Source organism: Stigmatopora argus, chromosome 8 (assembly GCF_051989625.1).
Source record: "Stigmatopora argus isolate UIUO_Sarg chromosome 8, RoL_Sarg_1.0, whole genome shotgun sequence".
Classification (NCBI taxonomy): Eukaryota; Metazoa; Chordata; class Actinopteri; order Syngnathiformes; family Syngnathidae; genus Stigmatopora; species Stigmatopora argus.
Window position 1 is genome coordinate 16,670,001 of NC_135394.1, and position 16,974 is coordinate 16,686,974.

At 33.7% G+C, this 16,974-nt stretch overlaps 1 protein-coding gene across 6 annotated transcripts in view; it reads left to right on the top strand.

Annotated features, from left to right (window-relative positions):
• Positions 1-16,974, top strand: part of lpp (LIM domain containing preferred translocation partner in lipoma) — a 147,445-nt gene that overhangs the window by 66,775 nt on the left and 63,696 nt on the right. For all 6 annotated transcript variants that reach the window (XM_077607419.1, XM_077607417.1, XM_077607421.1 and 3 more), the window contains exon 5: positions 3,184-3,306. In XM_077607419.1, coding sequence (XP_077463545.1) covers positions 3,184-3,306 — 123 coding nt within the window. The remainder of the gene's footprint in view (positions 1-3,183; positions 3,307-16,974) is intronic.

The following is a 16,974-nucleotide window of genomic DNA, read 5'->3' on the forward strand; positions in this document are numbered from 1 at the left end:
CCCTCTGTAAAAACACCCAAAACAGGATATTGGATTGGAAAAAATGTTATTATGTGCCATATTAAAGTGTAAAACAGAAAATATTTTTATATATTTTTAGATTTTACTATATGATTTTTGAACCAAAAATGGATTAAAAAATGACAATTATTGATTTAAAAGGGGGAAAATCAGGAAATTTAATATATATCTATACTCTTCATTTGAATTTGATCCTAAAACAGAAGTCGGCACTCATGATTAACTTTCCCGGGCCACACAAAATGATGTGGTGGGCCAGATTTGGCCCCCGGGCCTCCACTTTGACACCGGTGAACTAGTGGTTTAATAGTACTAAAATGTGTTTAATGGTACTAAAATTAGACGGATTTCACAGAGGGGAGAGGGGGTAGACTTTTTGCACGGCAACGCGCTCGTAACATAACATAAACAAATTGAAATGAACTTGGATTACAGTGCAGACACACTCAAAATTAAATTTAAGCTAACATACACTAAACTTAATTCTAATTTTGTTTGAAATTTTGATACCTTTCTTGGCTCTATTGGCCCCGCCTCCACCCCGACTTTCAGATGCAACCTATCGAGGGTTGTTTGCTTTTGTATTCCCTTCAAAATATTCCCAAAACAATGCACACAAATGTCCTCACAATAGGATAACTCACGACCACTTGCCAACGACAAGTAGTACATACTCCTCTCGTATTAGCGAACAAGCTCCGGCATTCGCACTGACTAACAGGAAAAAAAACATGCAAAAAAAAATGTTGTTATGAGCAACATCTCACGTTTTTACTCGTATCTCAAATTGCTCATATGTCGAGGGTACCTCCTTATTTTCATGGATTTAATTTAAATTACTTAGAAAATGCGTGTTTAGTATTACAGTATTCCCTCGATTTTCGCGCTCTATCCATTCCATAACCAAAGTGAATTTCCTATAAGTAGGCAATATAAATACTATAGTGTGTACACCTAACATTTCAAAATTTTCCACAGTTATTATTCTCTACATTTTTGGGGGCATGCCGGTAAATATTTTGTAAGCTAGCATCATACCTGTAAATGTATACTTTTTTTTCTTCAAATTGTATACGCTACATGTGTCAAAGTAGCGGCCCGGGGGCCAAATCTGGACCGCCGCATCATTTTGTGTGGCCCCGGAAAGTAAATCATGAGTGCCCACTTTCTGTTTTAGGATCAAATTAAAATGAAGTATAGATGTATATATTAAATTTCCTGATTTTCCCCCTTTTAAATCAATAATTGCAATTTTTTTAATCCATTTTTTCTGTGTTTTTAGTTCAAAAATCATTTTGTAAAATCTAAAAATATATTTTTAAAAAGCTAAAATAAACATTGTTTTAGATCTATAAAAAAGGAATAATCAGGGCTTTTAATCCATTTATAATAAAAAAAAAAATCTAAATATATCTAAAAAATTCCTTTAGACAAACGAGTTTTCACTCGACAACGCTGGCTTTGAAACCTGGTGAGGAACAAAATTAACAAAAAAAACAAAATAGCGAGAAGTAGCAGTTAGCGCTCGACATTCCATTGTGATGATGAGTAACACTGACTGCTAAATAATTGTTAATTGTTTGCTAATTTGAAGCCCCGCTTGACAAAGATTCACTTGTGGCGAATGTTGAGTAATTTTCCGACGGGTTGCGCCAGCGTCCCTCGTTGGTCTTTCAAAAAAAGAAAACGCGACAATTGACGGAAACGCACGTGAGCGCTTTCAAGTCTGGCGTAAAACGGAGGTCGTTAAGGTCAATTAGTTGTGTCTCGAGTTAAAAAACGTTTTCGGGAAGTCGTCGCGACGAGGAAAACCGGTTTTATTTTTGATGAGTTCAAAATGACTTGGCAGATATGCTAATAGGCTAACAGATCAGAGCACGGGTGGCAAAATGGCGGCAAGTGTGTTATTTGACTAAATATTTCTCTCTAAAAATATAAATACAAAACATTTTCAAAGATTGAGCACATATCAGGGAGTGTTTTTTTTTTGGAAACAGTAATTTCCTATTGCCAGTGAACACACCATGCGCTTTAGTGTTTATTTTTTTTAGTAACTGTCATTTCCAATAGCCAGTGAATGCACCTCAGGCGCTTTGACTTTATGTTTCTCGCTAAAATAAAATTGAAATACAATTTCTGAAAGATTGAGCACTTTTTAAAAAATAAATAAATTTATATATATATATATATATATATATTTATGACTAGCCAACAAATGTACATCATGCACTTTGACTTCATGTTATTAGCTAAAATAATGTGTATATATATAATTTAAATAAAGTTTTACAATCAAACAATGTTAAATATTTTCTCCCCTTTTAAAAAAAAACATTAAAATAGCAGTATTTTTAATAATAAAAAAATCTACTTATTTAAGAGAATATTGACTGTTTTTATTTTCATTTTTCATAGAAAATAATAACACTAAAATAATTAATAGAATAAGAATATTGACTGTTTTTATTTTCATTTTTCATAGAAGATAAAAACAAATAATTAATAGAATGAGAATATTGACTGTTTTTATTTTAATTTTTTCAGAGAAAATAACACTAAAATAATTAATAGAATGAGAATATTGACTGTTTTTATTTTAATTTTTTCAGAGAAAATAACACTAAAATAATTAATAGAATGAGAATATTGACAGTTTTTATTTTAGTTTCTCAGAGAAAATAATAACACTAAAATAATTAATAGAATGAGAATATTAACTGTTTTTATTTTAGTTTTTTCATATAAAATAATAACTCTAAAAAAAAAAATAGAATAAGAATATTGACTGTTTTTCCCTTTTTAAAGAAAAACTAAGACAAAATGTGTAGTTTTTCTTTGCGCTTCTTCTGACCCCAAAAATGCTGATTCCTAAAATTGAAATTAAAAACCAATAAAACAATATTTTGATCAGTTTTAGGTCCTCAAAGTAGTCGCAAATGGATTTTCTAACAGAGTGCTCAATTAATTAATGAGTTGCCAACCCTGAAAAGGACTTACTTTTCATCGGCTGCCATTAACAGCAATATTAAATACAAATATTACCTGTTCATTTGGGGACTAACATACATTTCGACAACAATAATATCCCGACTTTTTGAACATGTGAACCTCATCACAAAGCTTTGCAGTCTTTAACCATTTTTGCCATTTTGTGTGTAGCAGACCCGAGGACCCGAAAAGACTTTGGAAGAACGGCGCTCCAGCTTGGACGCCGAGATCGACTCTCTCACCAGTATTTTGGCCGACCTGGAGAGCAGTTCGCCATACCGGCCCCGAAACACTCAGGTAACGGCCAAAACACTTCCAGACACCTTTTTGTTTTCTCAGTCTTGAACTTCATATATCCACACTGCCCGCGAAAATGGTTTGGACGCCTGCAAAACACTGATCCCCGATGTTAAATAACATCACCCTCTTAAAATAGTCATTTTTCCGATTTATTTTTAATTTTTAGGAACACCAAAAATGGAATTATTGTTTCAATATATGATATGTAAACAGTTTGATATAAAATGGTAGAATGGCACAATCTGAAAATTTTACTAGAGGTGCCCTGCATCATGATTTAGAGCACATGTGTCAAAGTGGCGGCCCGGGGGCCAAATCTGGCCCGCCGCATCATTTTGTGCGGCCCGGGAAAGTAAACCATAAGTGCCGACTTTCTGTTTTAGGATCAAATTAAAATGAAGAGTATAGATGTATATTCAATTTCCTGATTTTCCCCCTTTTAAATCAATAATTGTCATTTTTAATCTATTTTTTCCGTGTTTTTAGTTCAAAAATCATTTTATAAAATCTAAAAAAATATATATAAAAAAAGCTCAAATAAACATTGTGTTAGATCTATAAAAAACGGAATATTCAGGGCTTTTAATCCAGTTCTTTTAATCAATTTATATTAAAAAAAAATCTAAATATATCTAAAATGGTCCAGCCCACGTGAAATCAAGTTGACGTTAAAGCGGACGCCCTTGATTTAGACAAAAAAAAACATTTTTGGGAAAAAAATAAATAAATAAAGGGATTCAGGCTAATTATTGTTATTATTATTACCTCATTATGTCAGACATAAAAGATGAGGACTTAAATGCAAATACACATTATGTCAATAAAAAAACAATCAGTTTTTCCTTGCTACCTTTTTAAAACATGCTAGCATCCATGCTACTGTAGCATGTTATTATATTACGCTTTATAAAATTTCCCTATCCGATATTAAATCAAATTGAATGCTTTTGTCATTATACAAGTATATTTAAATTTAAACCTTCACCACAAATGCACAAATAACAACAAACAGACAAATACATAATTAAATAAATAAGTAGTCAACATAAATAAGTGCACAAATAACAAAAACAAACAGATATATATTCAACAAATAAAAAAATATATATATTCAATAAACAAATAAATAGTCAACATAAATGATAAATGACAAATAACAAAAACAAACAAACAGATAAATATTCAACAAATAATAATAAAAAATAAATATTCAACAAATAATAATAAAAAATAAATATTCAACAAATAATACTAAAAATAAATATTCAACAAATAATAAAAAATAAATATTCAATAAATAAAAAGTCAACATAAATGAGTGCACAAATAATAAAAACAAACAAACAGGTAAATAGTCAACAAATAATAATAAAAAATAAATAGTCGATAAATAATCAACATAATGGCTAAGTATGACGCTAATAAAACACAATTAAACTCAGTTCTGCACCTGCCACCTTTTAAAAATAAAAAAAGTGTCATGTCATGCTAGCACGAGCCAAAGCGCCTTGTGTATAGGCTAAATACAGAAATTGCCCTCTAGATATGAAAATACGGTAATTAATGTCAGTAAACATGATGCCGATAAATCACAATAAAATTCAGTTTTAATCCAGCAGCCTCTTTTTAAACGTACGCAACATTACGGTCATGCTAGCATGAAACATACCCTAGCTAGCCTGCTAGCATGACCACAATGAGCTAAAGTGAAAAAATTGAACTCGCATTTGAGACAAAAAAGCCTTTATTTTGGTGAAAATTGGGTATTTAGAGAGGCTAACAGTAAAATATCTCAATTCTTGTCTAATTTCAATAGCTATGGATCTTGTTGAGTCATAATCGTTTGTTTATGAGCACTCTTTGACCATCTTCTATCCTAATTAGCGCGTCAAAATCCAGAGCCAAGCCCGAAGTCGACCCCGTTTTGTTTTGCAGTTGTGCTTAAATGTGCCTCGACCTACATAAGGATTTTTTTTATATTTTTATTTTAAGGATATTAAAAGAAAGTCAAAGCCTTGGGCACTAAACTAAATAGTTTCAATCAATGTAGGACAGACAGACACGTGATTCATACAGTATGCATTAAAGAAGAAGAAAAAATGGCTTCCGTTGACGTCGCCTATGGCGCATTTAGTCGTGTTGTTTTGATGGATTGAAGGAGGCATGGAGTACATAAAGTACACGTTCTACGCACATACGTACCGGGGACAACAAAGTTCACATCCGTGCATGTAAATAATTAACCCGGCGTTCGTTTAACTCCCGTTCAACCCGGTGGCCCCGCGCCGTGTTCCGTGTGCGCTAACGGGCGGATAAAAATACACCGTTTCCGAATTAAATCTGCTATTTTGTCCACCCGAATGAAACTAATGAGGGGTATAATTTTTGGGGGTCCATATTTTATAGTAGCAGCGCGGTGGTGAAGTGGTTAGTGTGTTGGACTCGCAGTTTTAAGGTTGAGGGTTTGGGTGCAGAGTTTGCTGTGCGTAGGTTTTCTCCGGGTATTTCGGTTTCATCTTGGTTAAAAACATGCATGCTAAGCTAGCTGGTTGAATGTGTTAAGTTGGCTCTAGCTATGATTGGTTGTTCTTTGTCTCTGTGTAATGGGCTGGTCAGGCAGTCAGTTAGATGGGATAGGCTCCAGCACCCCCGTGAACCTTGTGACGATAAGGGGTAAATGAATATCTTATAATCTTATGGTACACGTATAAACCAGTGCGGTGTTCATTTGAACAACAAACACAGTTTGCGGATTGCGCCTTATAGTCCAGAAATTACGGTATGGTTGCTTGTTTTAATACATATTCAAATTTTAAAAGTGTAAATATTGCACATTTTATTCATATAAAATAAAATCACAACTATATTTTTTCAATTCATCACATTGGCTGGCCAATTTTAGTCACTGAATAAATTAATTTTCCGTATAGTCCGGAATATAAAGCGCAATTTATTTTCTTCATAATTTGGCCTTTTGTTTTTTGTTTTTTAATTTATTTTAGGACATATTTTTCTCGAAAAAAACTGATGCCTATAGCATGTTGTTTTCCTGTTTAACGTTAACATATAAAAATTAAAATTATTTTAAAAAATTAAAAAGCCTTCCCAAAAATGCCACTTTAGCGCAACTATACATTTTTTGCTATTTATAGTGCGACTTAACGTTTTAAAAAATACGTTATAAAAATACATTACATAGACACTTTGTTTACAATCTTAATTTTGTGATTTGTAAAAAAAGTTATTTTTTATTTATTAAAATCACCGTTTTTATGATTAAAATGTTTTTGCTAGCTCTGTTAAAATTCATGAGAAAGATACTATTTTAATTTAAGATTTATTCCCCTCAATAGATTTTCCTCTGTATCCATTTTAAAAATCATTCAATTCAGACCAGCATTAAAAAATACTCGATCGCTACATCCCTAGCATAAGTGCGCTAACGGCGCGCTAGGTGAAAGTGCTTGAAAAGCGCCACGTTTTGACCTTTCCAAATGTGACAAGCGCGTCTACGCCGACTTTTTCCCGCTTCGATACGCCTCACCTTTTTTTGTTTGGTAAATAAAATATAGTATAAGTGCATAGCTTAGCTAGGAAAAACACGTGCTATCGCGTATTAGCCACGGGGACCTGAAAGCTTTTGTCAACAGGGTGTTAAAAATTGATGGCCACCTGTCCGGACGGAGCGCTAAGGTTAGCGTCCGCGCTTACTAATGTATGGCCGCCTTTTTGCTTTCTTCCTGACTGGTTGAAAAAAAATAAATAAAATAAAGAAAGTATTTTTAGCCGCGCCGGAGCTGCGCCGAGCGTTTCGCAACATCTTTTAATCATGAAATGTTTTAAATAGGACATTTTTGTTTTGACATATCCGCTGAGAAGATTGAGTTATGTATTTTTGATCATCATTTTTATGTACAGTCAAACCCCGTGAGCTAACGTCTTTGATTCTCTTGGATACACAAAGACCGTTAAAATGCGTTTAAAGGAAGACTATTAAATTGAAATTTAGATTAAATTTTAACAACATAACACCCATGGTTTCTTGGAAAAAATTGAATTTTGGGATGTTTCTTTGTCACTTTTTGCTGATTTTGAAGTGCCCCCAAATCAATACGTGACCAAGACATGCCCCAAAACCATCAAAAATCAACAGGAAATGACCTGAAATGCCCCAAAATGATCGGATTGGCTGCTACTAACGACCATAGACAGATGCTGTAATTTTATTTAGATGTTTTTTTTCTAAATACATCAAATCTGTCTGAAATATAGGCCGAAAATCTTTTTTTAAATAAATAGTAATAAAATAAAAATCAATAAATAAGTAGTCAACAACATAAAAAATTGTGAAGGTACCAATAACATTAACAAAAACAAACAAACAGAATAAATAATCAATGAATAATAATAAGAAACACAATCACTAAATAAGTGATAAATAAATAAGTAGCCAACATAATAAATAAATTAGGAAGTGTACCAATAACATTAACAAAAACAAACAGATCAATAATAAATACATGATTCATAAATAAATAAGTAGTCACCAAATAAATAAGTTGGGATAGTGCACAAATAACATTAACAAAAAAAACAAAAAATAAATAATCAATAAGTAATAATAAAGAACACAATCACTAAATAAGTAATAAATAAGCAGTCAACAACATAAATAAGTTGGGATAGTGCACAAATAACATTAAAAACAACAAACAAACAGATTTATAATCAATAAAAAATAATAATAAGTAGTCAACAACATAAGTAAATTGGTACCAATAACCTTAACAAAAAAATAATAATCAATAAGTAATAATAAAAAACACAATCACTAAATAAGTAATAAATAAATAAGTAGTTGACATAAATAAATTGGGAAGGTACCAATAACATTTAAAAAACTAACAAAAAATGTAATCAATAAATAATAATAAGAAACACTAAATAAGTTATAAATAAATAAGTAGTCAACATAAATAAATTGGTAGGTGTACCAGTAACATTAACAAAAAACAAAACAAAAACAAAAAAAATCAACAAATAATAATAAGAAACACAATCACTAAATAAGTAATAAATAAATAAGTAGTCAACAACATAAATACATTGGGATAATGCACAAATAACATTAACAAAAACAAAAAATAAATAATCAATAAATAATTATACTAAAAACACAATCACTAAATAAGTAATAAATAAATAAATAGTTGACATAATAAATAAGTTGGGATAATGCACAAATAACATTAACAAAAAACTAACAAAAAATGTAATCAATAAATAACATTAAGAAACACATAATCACTAAATAAGTAATAACTAAATAAGTAGTTAACAACATAAATAATTTGGTAGGTGTACCAATAACATTAACAAAAAACAAAACAAAAACAAAAAAAATCAACAAATAATAATAAGAAACACAATCACTAAATAAGTAATAACATCTAATGACATAATAGTCAACAACATAAGTTGGGATAATGCACAAATAACATGAACAAAAACAAACAAAAAAATAATCATCAAATAATAATAAACACAATCACTATATAAGTAATAAATAAATAAGTCAACTTAATAAATAAATTGGTGGGTGTATCAATAACTTTAACAAAAAAATCAATAATCAATAAATAATAATAAATACAATCACTAAATAAGTAATAAATAAATAATAAACACACTCACTAAATAAGTAATAAATAAATAAGTCAAAATAATAAATAATTCGTATTTTTTCCATTAGCCCTAAAAACAATGTTGACATCTAGCCCGTTGCGCGTACTTAGCATACGAGTGCCACTTTTTCCCGCTTCCCTCTAAATGTAGTTTTTCAAACCATATTTCTAATTTTTGGAATATCCTTTTTTTAATTTGATCAAAAAACAAGAATTGGACCACTACAGTCATCGTAAAACATTTTTCCAGAGGTCACCATTTTCAAGCACCTCAATATTTGTTTACTATTAGCGCGCATGAGCTATTAGCGTATCATGCGACGCTAAAGCCGATGTTGACATGTAGCCCGTCGTTTGTTTAGCGTACGAGCGCGGCTTTTTCCCGCTTTCCTTCTAAACGTTTCCCCGGGAGAGTTTTGCTACTCGCTTGTCCGGGTTCATCATCTCTGTTTGGGCCAGTTAACAAGGAGGCGAGCACCCGTGTCAAAACAGCGTAGTCATCAAGCCGCTACATTAGCGGCGCGCTAGGCTGACCCCGCGTTCGCATCCTCGCTGACCGCCGGCCGGCCGGCCACGGTTCTTTTTTAAGGGGGCGGGGCTTTGCTAGGAGGTCTTTAAGCAGAAAAATAATAATCCAGAAAAATACTTTGTCATATTAATCTTCGGGAATTTGATTAGTTTTTAATATGCTAACGTGTAGACTATGCTAAAGACCTCCAATGCATTTCGGCTGGGAGGATTGGCAGCAATTTGAGTGATTTTTTGTTGTTGTTATGAGCTGAAAATAATTGAAGTAAAAAAGGGTAAGTTTTGTTGAAGATTAAAAGTATTGTTGTATTTTTTTTATTCATAAGTATTTATAATATTTACTATGCAATCAAGGGGGTATGTCGCTAGGTGGGAAAGGCTTCGGCACCCCCGGCGAGCCTCGGATCAGTACAAAACATTTCACCATTTTACGAAAACTTAAAAAATGTACAAATAACGAATAAAGTTGTATTCGAATCTCAAATTAGGACAATATAAGCGAATAAAAAAGTAAAAATTAAATGACATTTGCTTCATTTAAAAATATTGATTACACTTGTTGTCAATTGTAAATTAAATGTACAAAATGTCACATTTTTTCAGTAAAAAAAAATGTTTCATCAATTTACTTAAACATAAAAAATGTACAAATGATAAATAAAGTCGTATTCGAATCTCAAATTAGGACAACATAAGCGAAAAAAATTACAAATTAAATTAAAATTTCTTCATTTCAAAATATTGATTACACTAAGTGTAAATTAAATGTACAAAATGTCATCTTTTTTTCAGTTAAAAAAGAACATTTCACCCTTTTACGAAAACTTAAAAAATGTACAAATTACGAATAAAGTTTTATTCGAATCTCAAATTAGGACAACATAAGCGAATAAAAGTAAAAAATAAATTAAATTTGCTTAATTTCAAAATATTGATTACACTTATTGCAAATTAAATGTACAAAATGTCATCTTTTTTCAGTAAAAAAAAACATTTCACCATTTTACTTAAACTTAAAAAAAATGTACAAATAACGAATAAAGTTTTATTCGAATCTCAAATTAGGATAACATAAGCGAATAAAAGTAAAAAATAAATAAAATTTGCTTCATTTTGTGACCAGACGTGAAAAAATAATAAAATCCAATTATTGATGCATTTGCTTTTGAAAGGAAGCCTTTGTTTGCCCGTAACGTGCTAAAAGCTAACGACGCGCCGGCGTCATTAACGAGCCTCACGTGACGCGGCCGTGAAATCAAAGCCGTGTTGGCGGTTGCCCGCGTACAAAACTATCTCGTCGGGCGTCCTGAATCTTTCATTAACGCGCCATCCAGTCGGCCGCGTGTTCCTTCCGCCCGTTTAACGGCGTACAAGCGCTGACGTTTGTTTCCGACTAAGTGCTCTCCCGTGTTTCTTCATATTTTAGTCGACACGAGAATTTTTTTTTTTTAACCTTACGAGGGCACTCATTGAACTCGTCCAATTTTTTTTGGGACTGAGAAACAGATAAAACAAATACAATAATCCTTAAAATATTGCGGTTATTGTAGACTAGACATGGCCGCAACAATTGAAAAATCGCAAAGTAGTGTCACCCCTATTATAACTTTTTTTTCCAGTGCTGAGTCATAGTAGTGTGGATTTTCACATTTTTATGAATTTTTATTTTTATAATTAATAGTTGAAAAAAATCGCGAAGTAGTGAATTCGCAATAAGTGAAGTCGCGATAATCGAGGGATTACTGTAGTTATAAAAGTCATTAAAAAATAAAATTCTGACCAAAAAGAGTCACCTGGTCCTTAAAATAAAAAATACAAAATATTGCTAATTTATTTCTGAATTTATATTTCACATCCATAGATAAAACAAATAGTCATAAAGGCATTAAAAAATAAAATAATGACCAAAAATAGTCACCTGCACCATAAAATATATTTTTTTTAAGTGTCCATTTATTTCTGAATTTATATTTAGCATACTGTTTGTCAATCAAAAAGCATCATGGAATACGTAGATAAATAGTTAAGTCATTAAAAAATAAAATTATGACCAAAATTAGTCATGTGCCCCATAAAATATTTTTAAAAAAATGTGTCGATTTATTTCTGAATTTATATTTAATTTACTGTTTGTCAATAATAATAATAATAATAATAATAATCGGACATAGGCCCTGTCGTCATTATCACAACACAAAAAGCCTACTTGTCATCACACGCAGAAACTGCGTGTGACAAAATTGATGGTGCTTCTCCATAAGCTACGTTTACTCGGCAAAAGACCTAAATAAGTGTAAGTTACGGACTTGTAATTTGGCATTCTGCTGTTGTGGATACAGGTCGCTTACCTCTCACTGTCTTTCACTCACCTTACTTCAGTCAGCTAGTAGGAGGCAGATCACCACCCAAACATCTTTTCATATTACCGCAGAAGGGAATGTGTGTTATGTTACCGCGAGTTTAGATTTCTGATGGATGTGGGGAAAAAACTGTCCTTAAGCCTATATGTCATGGAATACGTAGATAAATAGTTATAAGTTTATCATTAAAAAATAAAATTATGACCAAAAATAGTCACCTGGTCCTTAAAATATTAAAAAGAAAATTGCCCATTTATTTCTGAATTTATATTTCACATCCGTAGATAAAAGAAATAGTCATAAAGTCATTAAAAATAAAATTATGACCAAAAATAGTCACCTGCCCCTTAAAAGATTTTTAAAAAAAATTGTGCCCATTAATTTCTGAATTCCCATTTTATATACTGTTTGTCAATCAAAAAGCATCAGGGAATATGTAGATAAAAAAGAAGTAATAGTCAAAAAGTAACAAAAATGTTATCACCAAAAATAGTCATCTGTACATTAAAATGTTAAAAACATTTTTCCCTTTATTTCCTTAATGTACATTTAACATAGTTTATACATTAAAACATTTCTAAACTGCTTATCCTCACAAGTGTCACAGAGGGTGCTGTAGCCTATCCCAGCTAACTCCGGGCACACCCTAAATCGGTGGCCAACCAATCGCAGGGCACGAAAAAATCCAATAACTCATAGCTAGGAACAAGTTAGCTCCAATTAGCTTAGCATGCATGTTTTTTGGAATATGTGAGGAAACCGGAGTACCCAGAGAAAACCCACGCGAGCCCGACGATAACACGTAAACTCCACACAGTGAAGACCCACCTGGGATCGAACCCACGATCCCAGAACTGTGAGGCCGACACGCCAACCACTTTCAAATTCCTCCCAGAAAATCATTCGGGACACTCTAACAGTTTCCACACACTCGAGCGACCAATCGGTGTACGCGGTTGCCGTGTTGTGACATCGGGCCACTTTGACAGACGCGCCGTGACGTCGAGCCGCCGGCGGATTCCGTCCGCCGTCTCGCCGCCATTTCCAGGACTGGGCTTCTGTCGGCCCGACGTGACATTCGACCCCTGACCCCGCCCCCCTCAGTATAAATACGTCGTGTCAGGTAGCGGAGAAACTCGTGATAGATTCACCGAGACAAGTGGACTTCTTCTTCTTCGCGCGCTCACTTCCACTTGAGCGGTGATATTCGCCGTCGGCCAATCGGTCGCTGATGGCCGCTTTAGCTCCGCCCCTGTTTGGTTAATTCATTTTTCAGGTGTAGAGTCTGAACCAATGATTTTGAACGTGTGGCAATGAGTTTTGAATTGGGACACCATTTTCTTGATTGGTTGGATTTTGATTGTATGATACTGCCCCTAGTGGCCAAAGCATGGTTACGCGCCAATTTCGTGATTGGATGTACTTAGGTTTTCAGTAGTACTGACTACTTTTTACAGTTAAATCATATTTAAAGAAGAAATAAAATAGTCAAAAACAAAATAAAATAATAAAGTAAAATTAAAACTTAAATATCGAATTTAAATTGCAAAAATCGCAGCTAAAAATTGGGGAAAAATAAAATTCAATGCAAAAATATGACTTTTTTTAACATTTTCAAAAAAATTGATACGTTAAAGTAAATTGATTCCTATATTATTCAAATGATGGCTGCCTACCAACCCTCCCAGTCCAACTAGATTGGACGTCCCTCGCAATCAATGCGTTACATGTAATTTCGCACATCAAAAGGTTACTTTTACACTTTTTCTAAAAAAAATTAAAAAATTAGATAGATAAAATTCATTTTAAACATTTTCCACACACTGTGTCAAAGTGGTGGCCCGGGGGCCAAATCTGGCCCGCCGCATCATTTTGGGTGGCCTGGGAAAGTCAATCATGAGTGCCGACTTTCTGTTTTAGGATCAAATTCAAATGAAGAGTATAGATGTATATTCAATTTCCTGATTTTCCCCCTTTTAAATCAATAATAGTCATTTTTGAATCATTTTTTTCTGTGTTTTTAGTTCAAAAATCATTTTGTAAAATCTAAAAATATATTTAAAAAAAAAAGCTAAAATAAACATTGTTTTAGATCTATAAAAAAACGGAATATTCAGGGCTTTTAATCCAGTTCTTTTAATCCATTTATTAAAAAAAATCTAAATATTATATCTAAAATGGTCCGATGTATATTAAATGTCCCTTTTCTCCCTTTTAAATCAATAATTGTCATTTTTTAATCAATTTTTCTGTGTTTTTAGTTCAAAAATCATTTTGTAAAATCTAAAAATATATTTAAAAAAGCTCAAATAAACATTGTTTTAGATCTATAAAAAACTGAATATTCAGGCCTTTTAATCCAGTTCTTTTAATCCATTTATTTAAAAAAATCTAAATATTATATCGAAATGGTCCGATGTATATTAAATTTCCTGATTTTCCCCCTTTTAAATCAATAATCATTTTTTTAATCCATTTTTTCTGTTTTTAGTTCAAAAATCATTTTGTAAAATCTAAAAACATATTTAAAAAAGCTAAAATAAACATTGTTTAGATCAATAAAAAACAAATATTCAGGGTTTTTAATCCAGTTCTTTTAATCCATTTATAAAAAAAAATCTAAATATTATATCTAAAATGGTCCGATGTATATTCAATTTCCTGATTTTCCCCCTTTTAAATCAATAATTGTCATTTTTTAATCCATTTTTCTGTGTTTTTAGTTCAAAAATCATTTTGTAAAATCTAAAAATATATAAAAAAAGCTAAAATAAACATTGTTTTAGATCAATAAAAAACGAATATTCAGGGCTTTTAATCCAGTTCTTTTAATCCATCTATAAAGAAATCTAAATATTATATTATATCTAAAATGGTCTGGCCCACATGAAATCAAGTTGACGTTAACACGGCCCACGAACCAACCCGAGTCTGACACCCTTGCGTCAAAGTAAATTGAATCTCATTTTATTCAAACGATGGCTTCCTACCAACTCTCCCAGTCCAACTGGATTGGACGTCCCTCGCAATCAATGCATTAAACGTCACTTCGCACATCAAACGGTGCTGCAAATTTGCAAAGTTGGCTTTAATTTCCCCCCCAAAAAACACAGCTTGCGGGGGCCAATGTTGTGACATCCAAAGAAGAAAACATGGAGGACGGACGGGCGGGCGCATTACTCCTAGTGTCAATGTCATCAAATCGCGTGCGTTCGTCATAATTTACAATGACAGCAGTTGACGTCGAGCCTGTCAGCGTCGTTTCTAGGAGCCTTTTTGGCCGTAAAGAGTCGGGTTAGCGGCGACCGCTCGGCTTTGTCATTGGCCCCCTGTTTATCAAAGACTAAAAAGACGGTGACTAACAAACGTTGACGGAACAACGCCGTCCCCCCCCCCCCCCCCCGGAGGCTCCGCCCCTCCGGCTCGCGGCGGTCCGCCCCTGTCAAAACTGTGAACCTGCTGCCGGATTGACCTTCCGCTCAACGGCAGCCGTCGGCGTGCGAATAATCCAAAACAACAAAATACAACATGTTACACCGGCGAGGACGTGGCTTGGCTTGCTCGTTATTCTGCTGCCATCACGACACGTTGTTTCATCCTCATTGGCTGACATTCCGAGGTGGCAGTAGTAGCCCAAAACTTGACTTAAGTCATACAGTAGTATTACCGTGTTTACTGCACACACTGTAAGGCGCAACTAAAAAACTTGATAACACAACCTGCCACTACTACTACCACCACTACCGCTACCACCACCACTACTACTACCGCTACTATCACTACTACTACTACCGCTACCATCACCACTACTACTGCTACCACTACCACTACTACTACTACCGCCACCACTACTACTACCACTACTACTAAAAAACTTGATAACACAACCCCGACTACTACTACTACTACCACTACCACTACCACTACTAAAAAACTTGATATCATAACCCCCGACAATGACTACTACTACTACTACTACCACCACCACTACTACTAGTACCACTACTACGACTACTACTAGTACCACTACTACGACTACTAGTAGCATCACTACTACTAGTACCACTACTACGACTACTACTAGTACCACTACTACGACTACTAGTAGCATCACTACTACTAGTACCACTACTACGACTACTACTAGTACCACTACTACGACTACTACTAGCATCACTACTACGACTACTACTAGTACCACTACTACGACTACTACTAGTACCAGTACCACTACTACTAGTACCACTACTACGACTACTACCACCACCACTACTACTAGTACCACTACTACGACTACTACCACCACCACTACTACTAGTACCACTACTACGACTACTACTACTACCACCACCACCACTACTACTAGTACCACTACTACGACTACTACTACTACTACCACCACCACTACTACTAGTACCACTACTACGACTACTACTACCACCACCACTACTACTAGTACCACTACTACTAGTACGACTACTACCACCACCACTACTTGTACTACTACTACGACTACTACTACCACCACCACTACTACTAGTACTACTACCACCACTACTACTAGTAGTACTACTACTACCACTACCACCACTACTACTACCACCACTACTACTACTTATACTACTACTACCACTACCACTACTACTACTACTATTACTACTGATGCATACCAGCCGAAAGATGGTCAACTCTTAACTGATGGTTTCACTCACTACTACCTGACCTATGACCTATTACTACTACTACAACAACAATTGCATTTAGTGTATGTATCAGACAATCCCCTACTACTACTGCCACCACCACCCCACCACTACTACTGTGTTTTATAATCCTGTGCATGGTATTACTGTTGCCAAGTTTCATTGGTGAAACAAAAAGGAAGAATAAGTAATAACCACCCTAGCGTAGCGTTTCTTCTTCACACATCTACTTTGTATTTGGTAAGACTTCATCCCCAAATGTACTCAAGTAAACAGAACACTTTAGCACCCCAAACCGTTAGCATCAATGGCGTCTAAAACGGAAGCCTGATTTGGCAGTGACTTTTTTTCCGACAAGTTGAGCGTGAAATTTCTCCGGGAAGCTTTTTT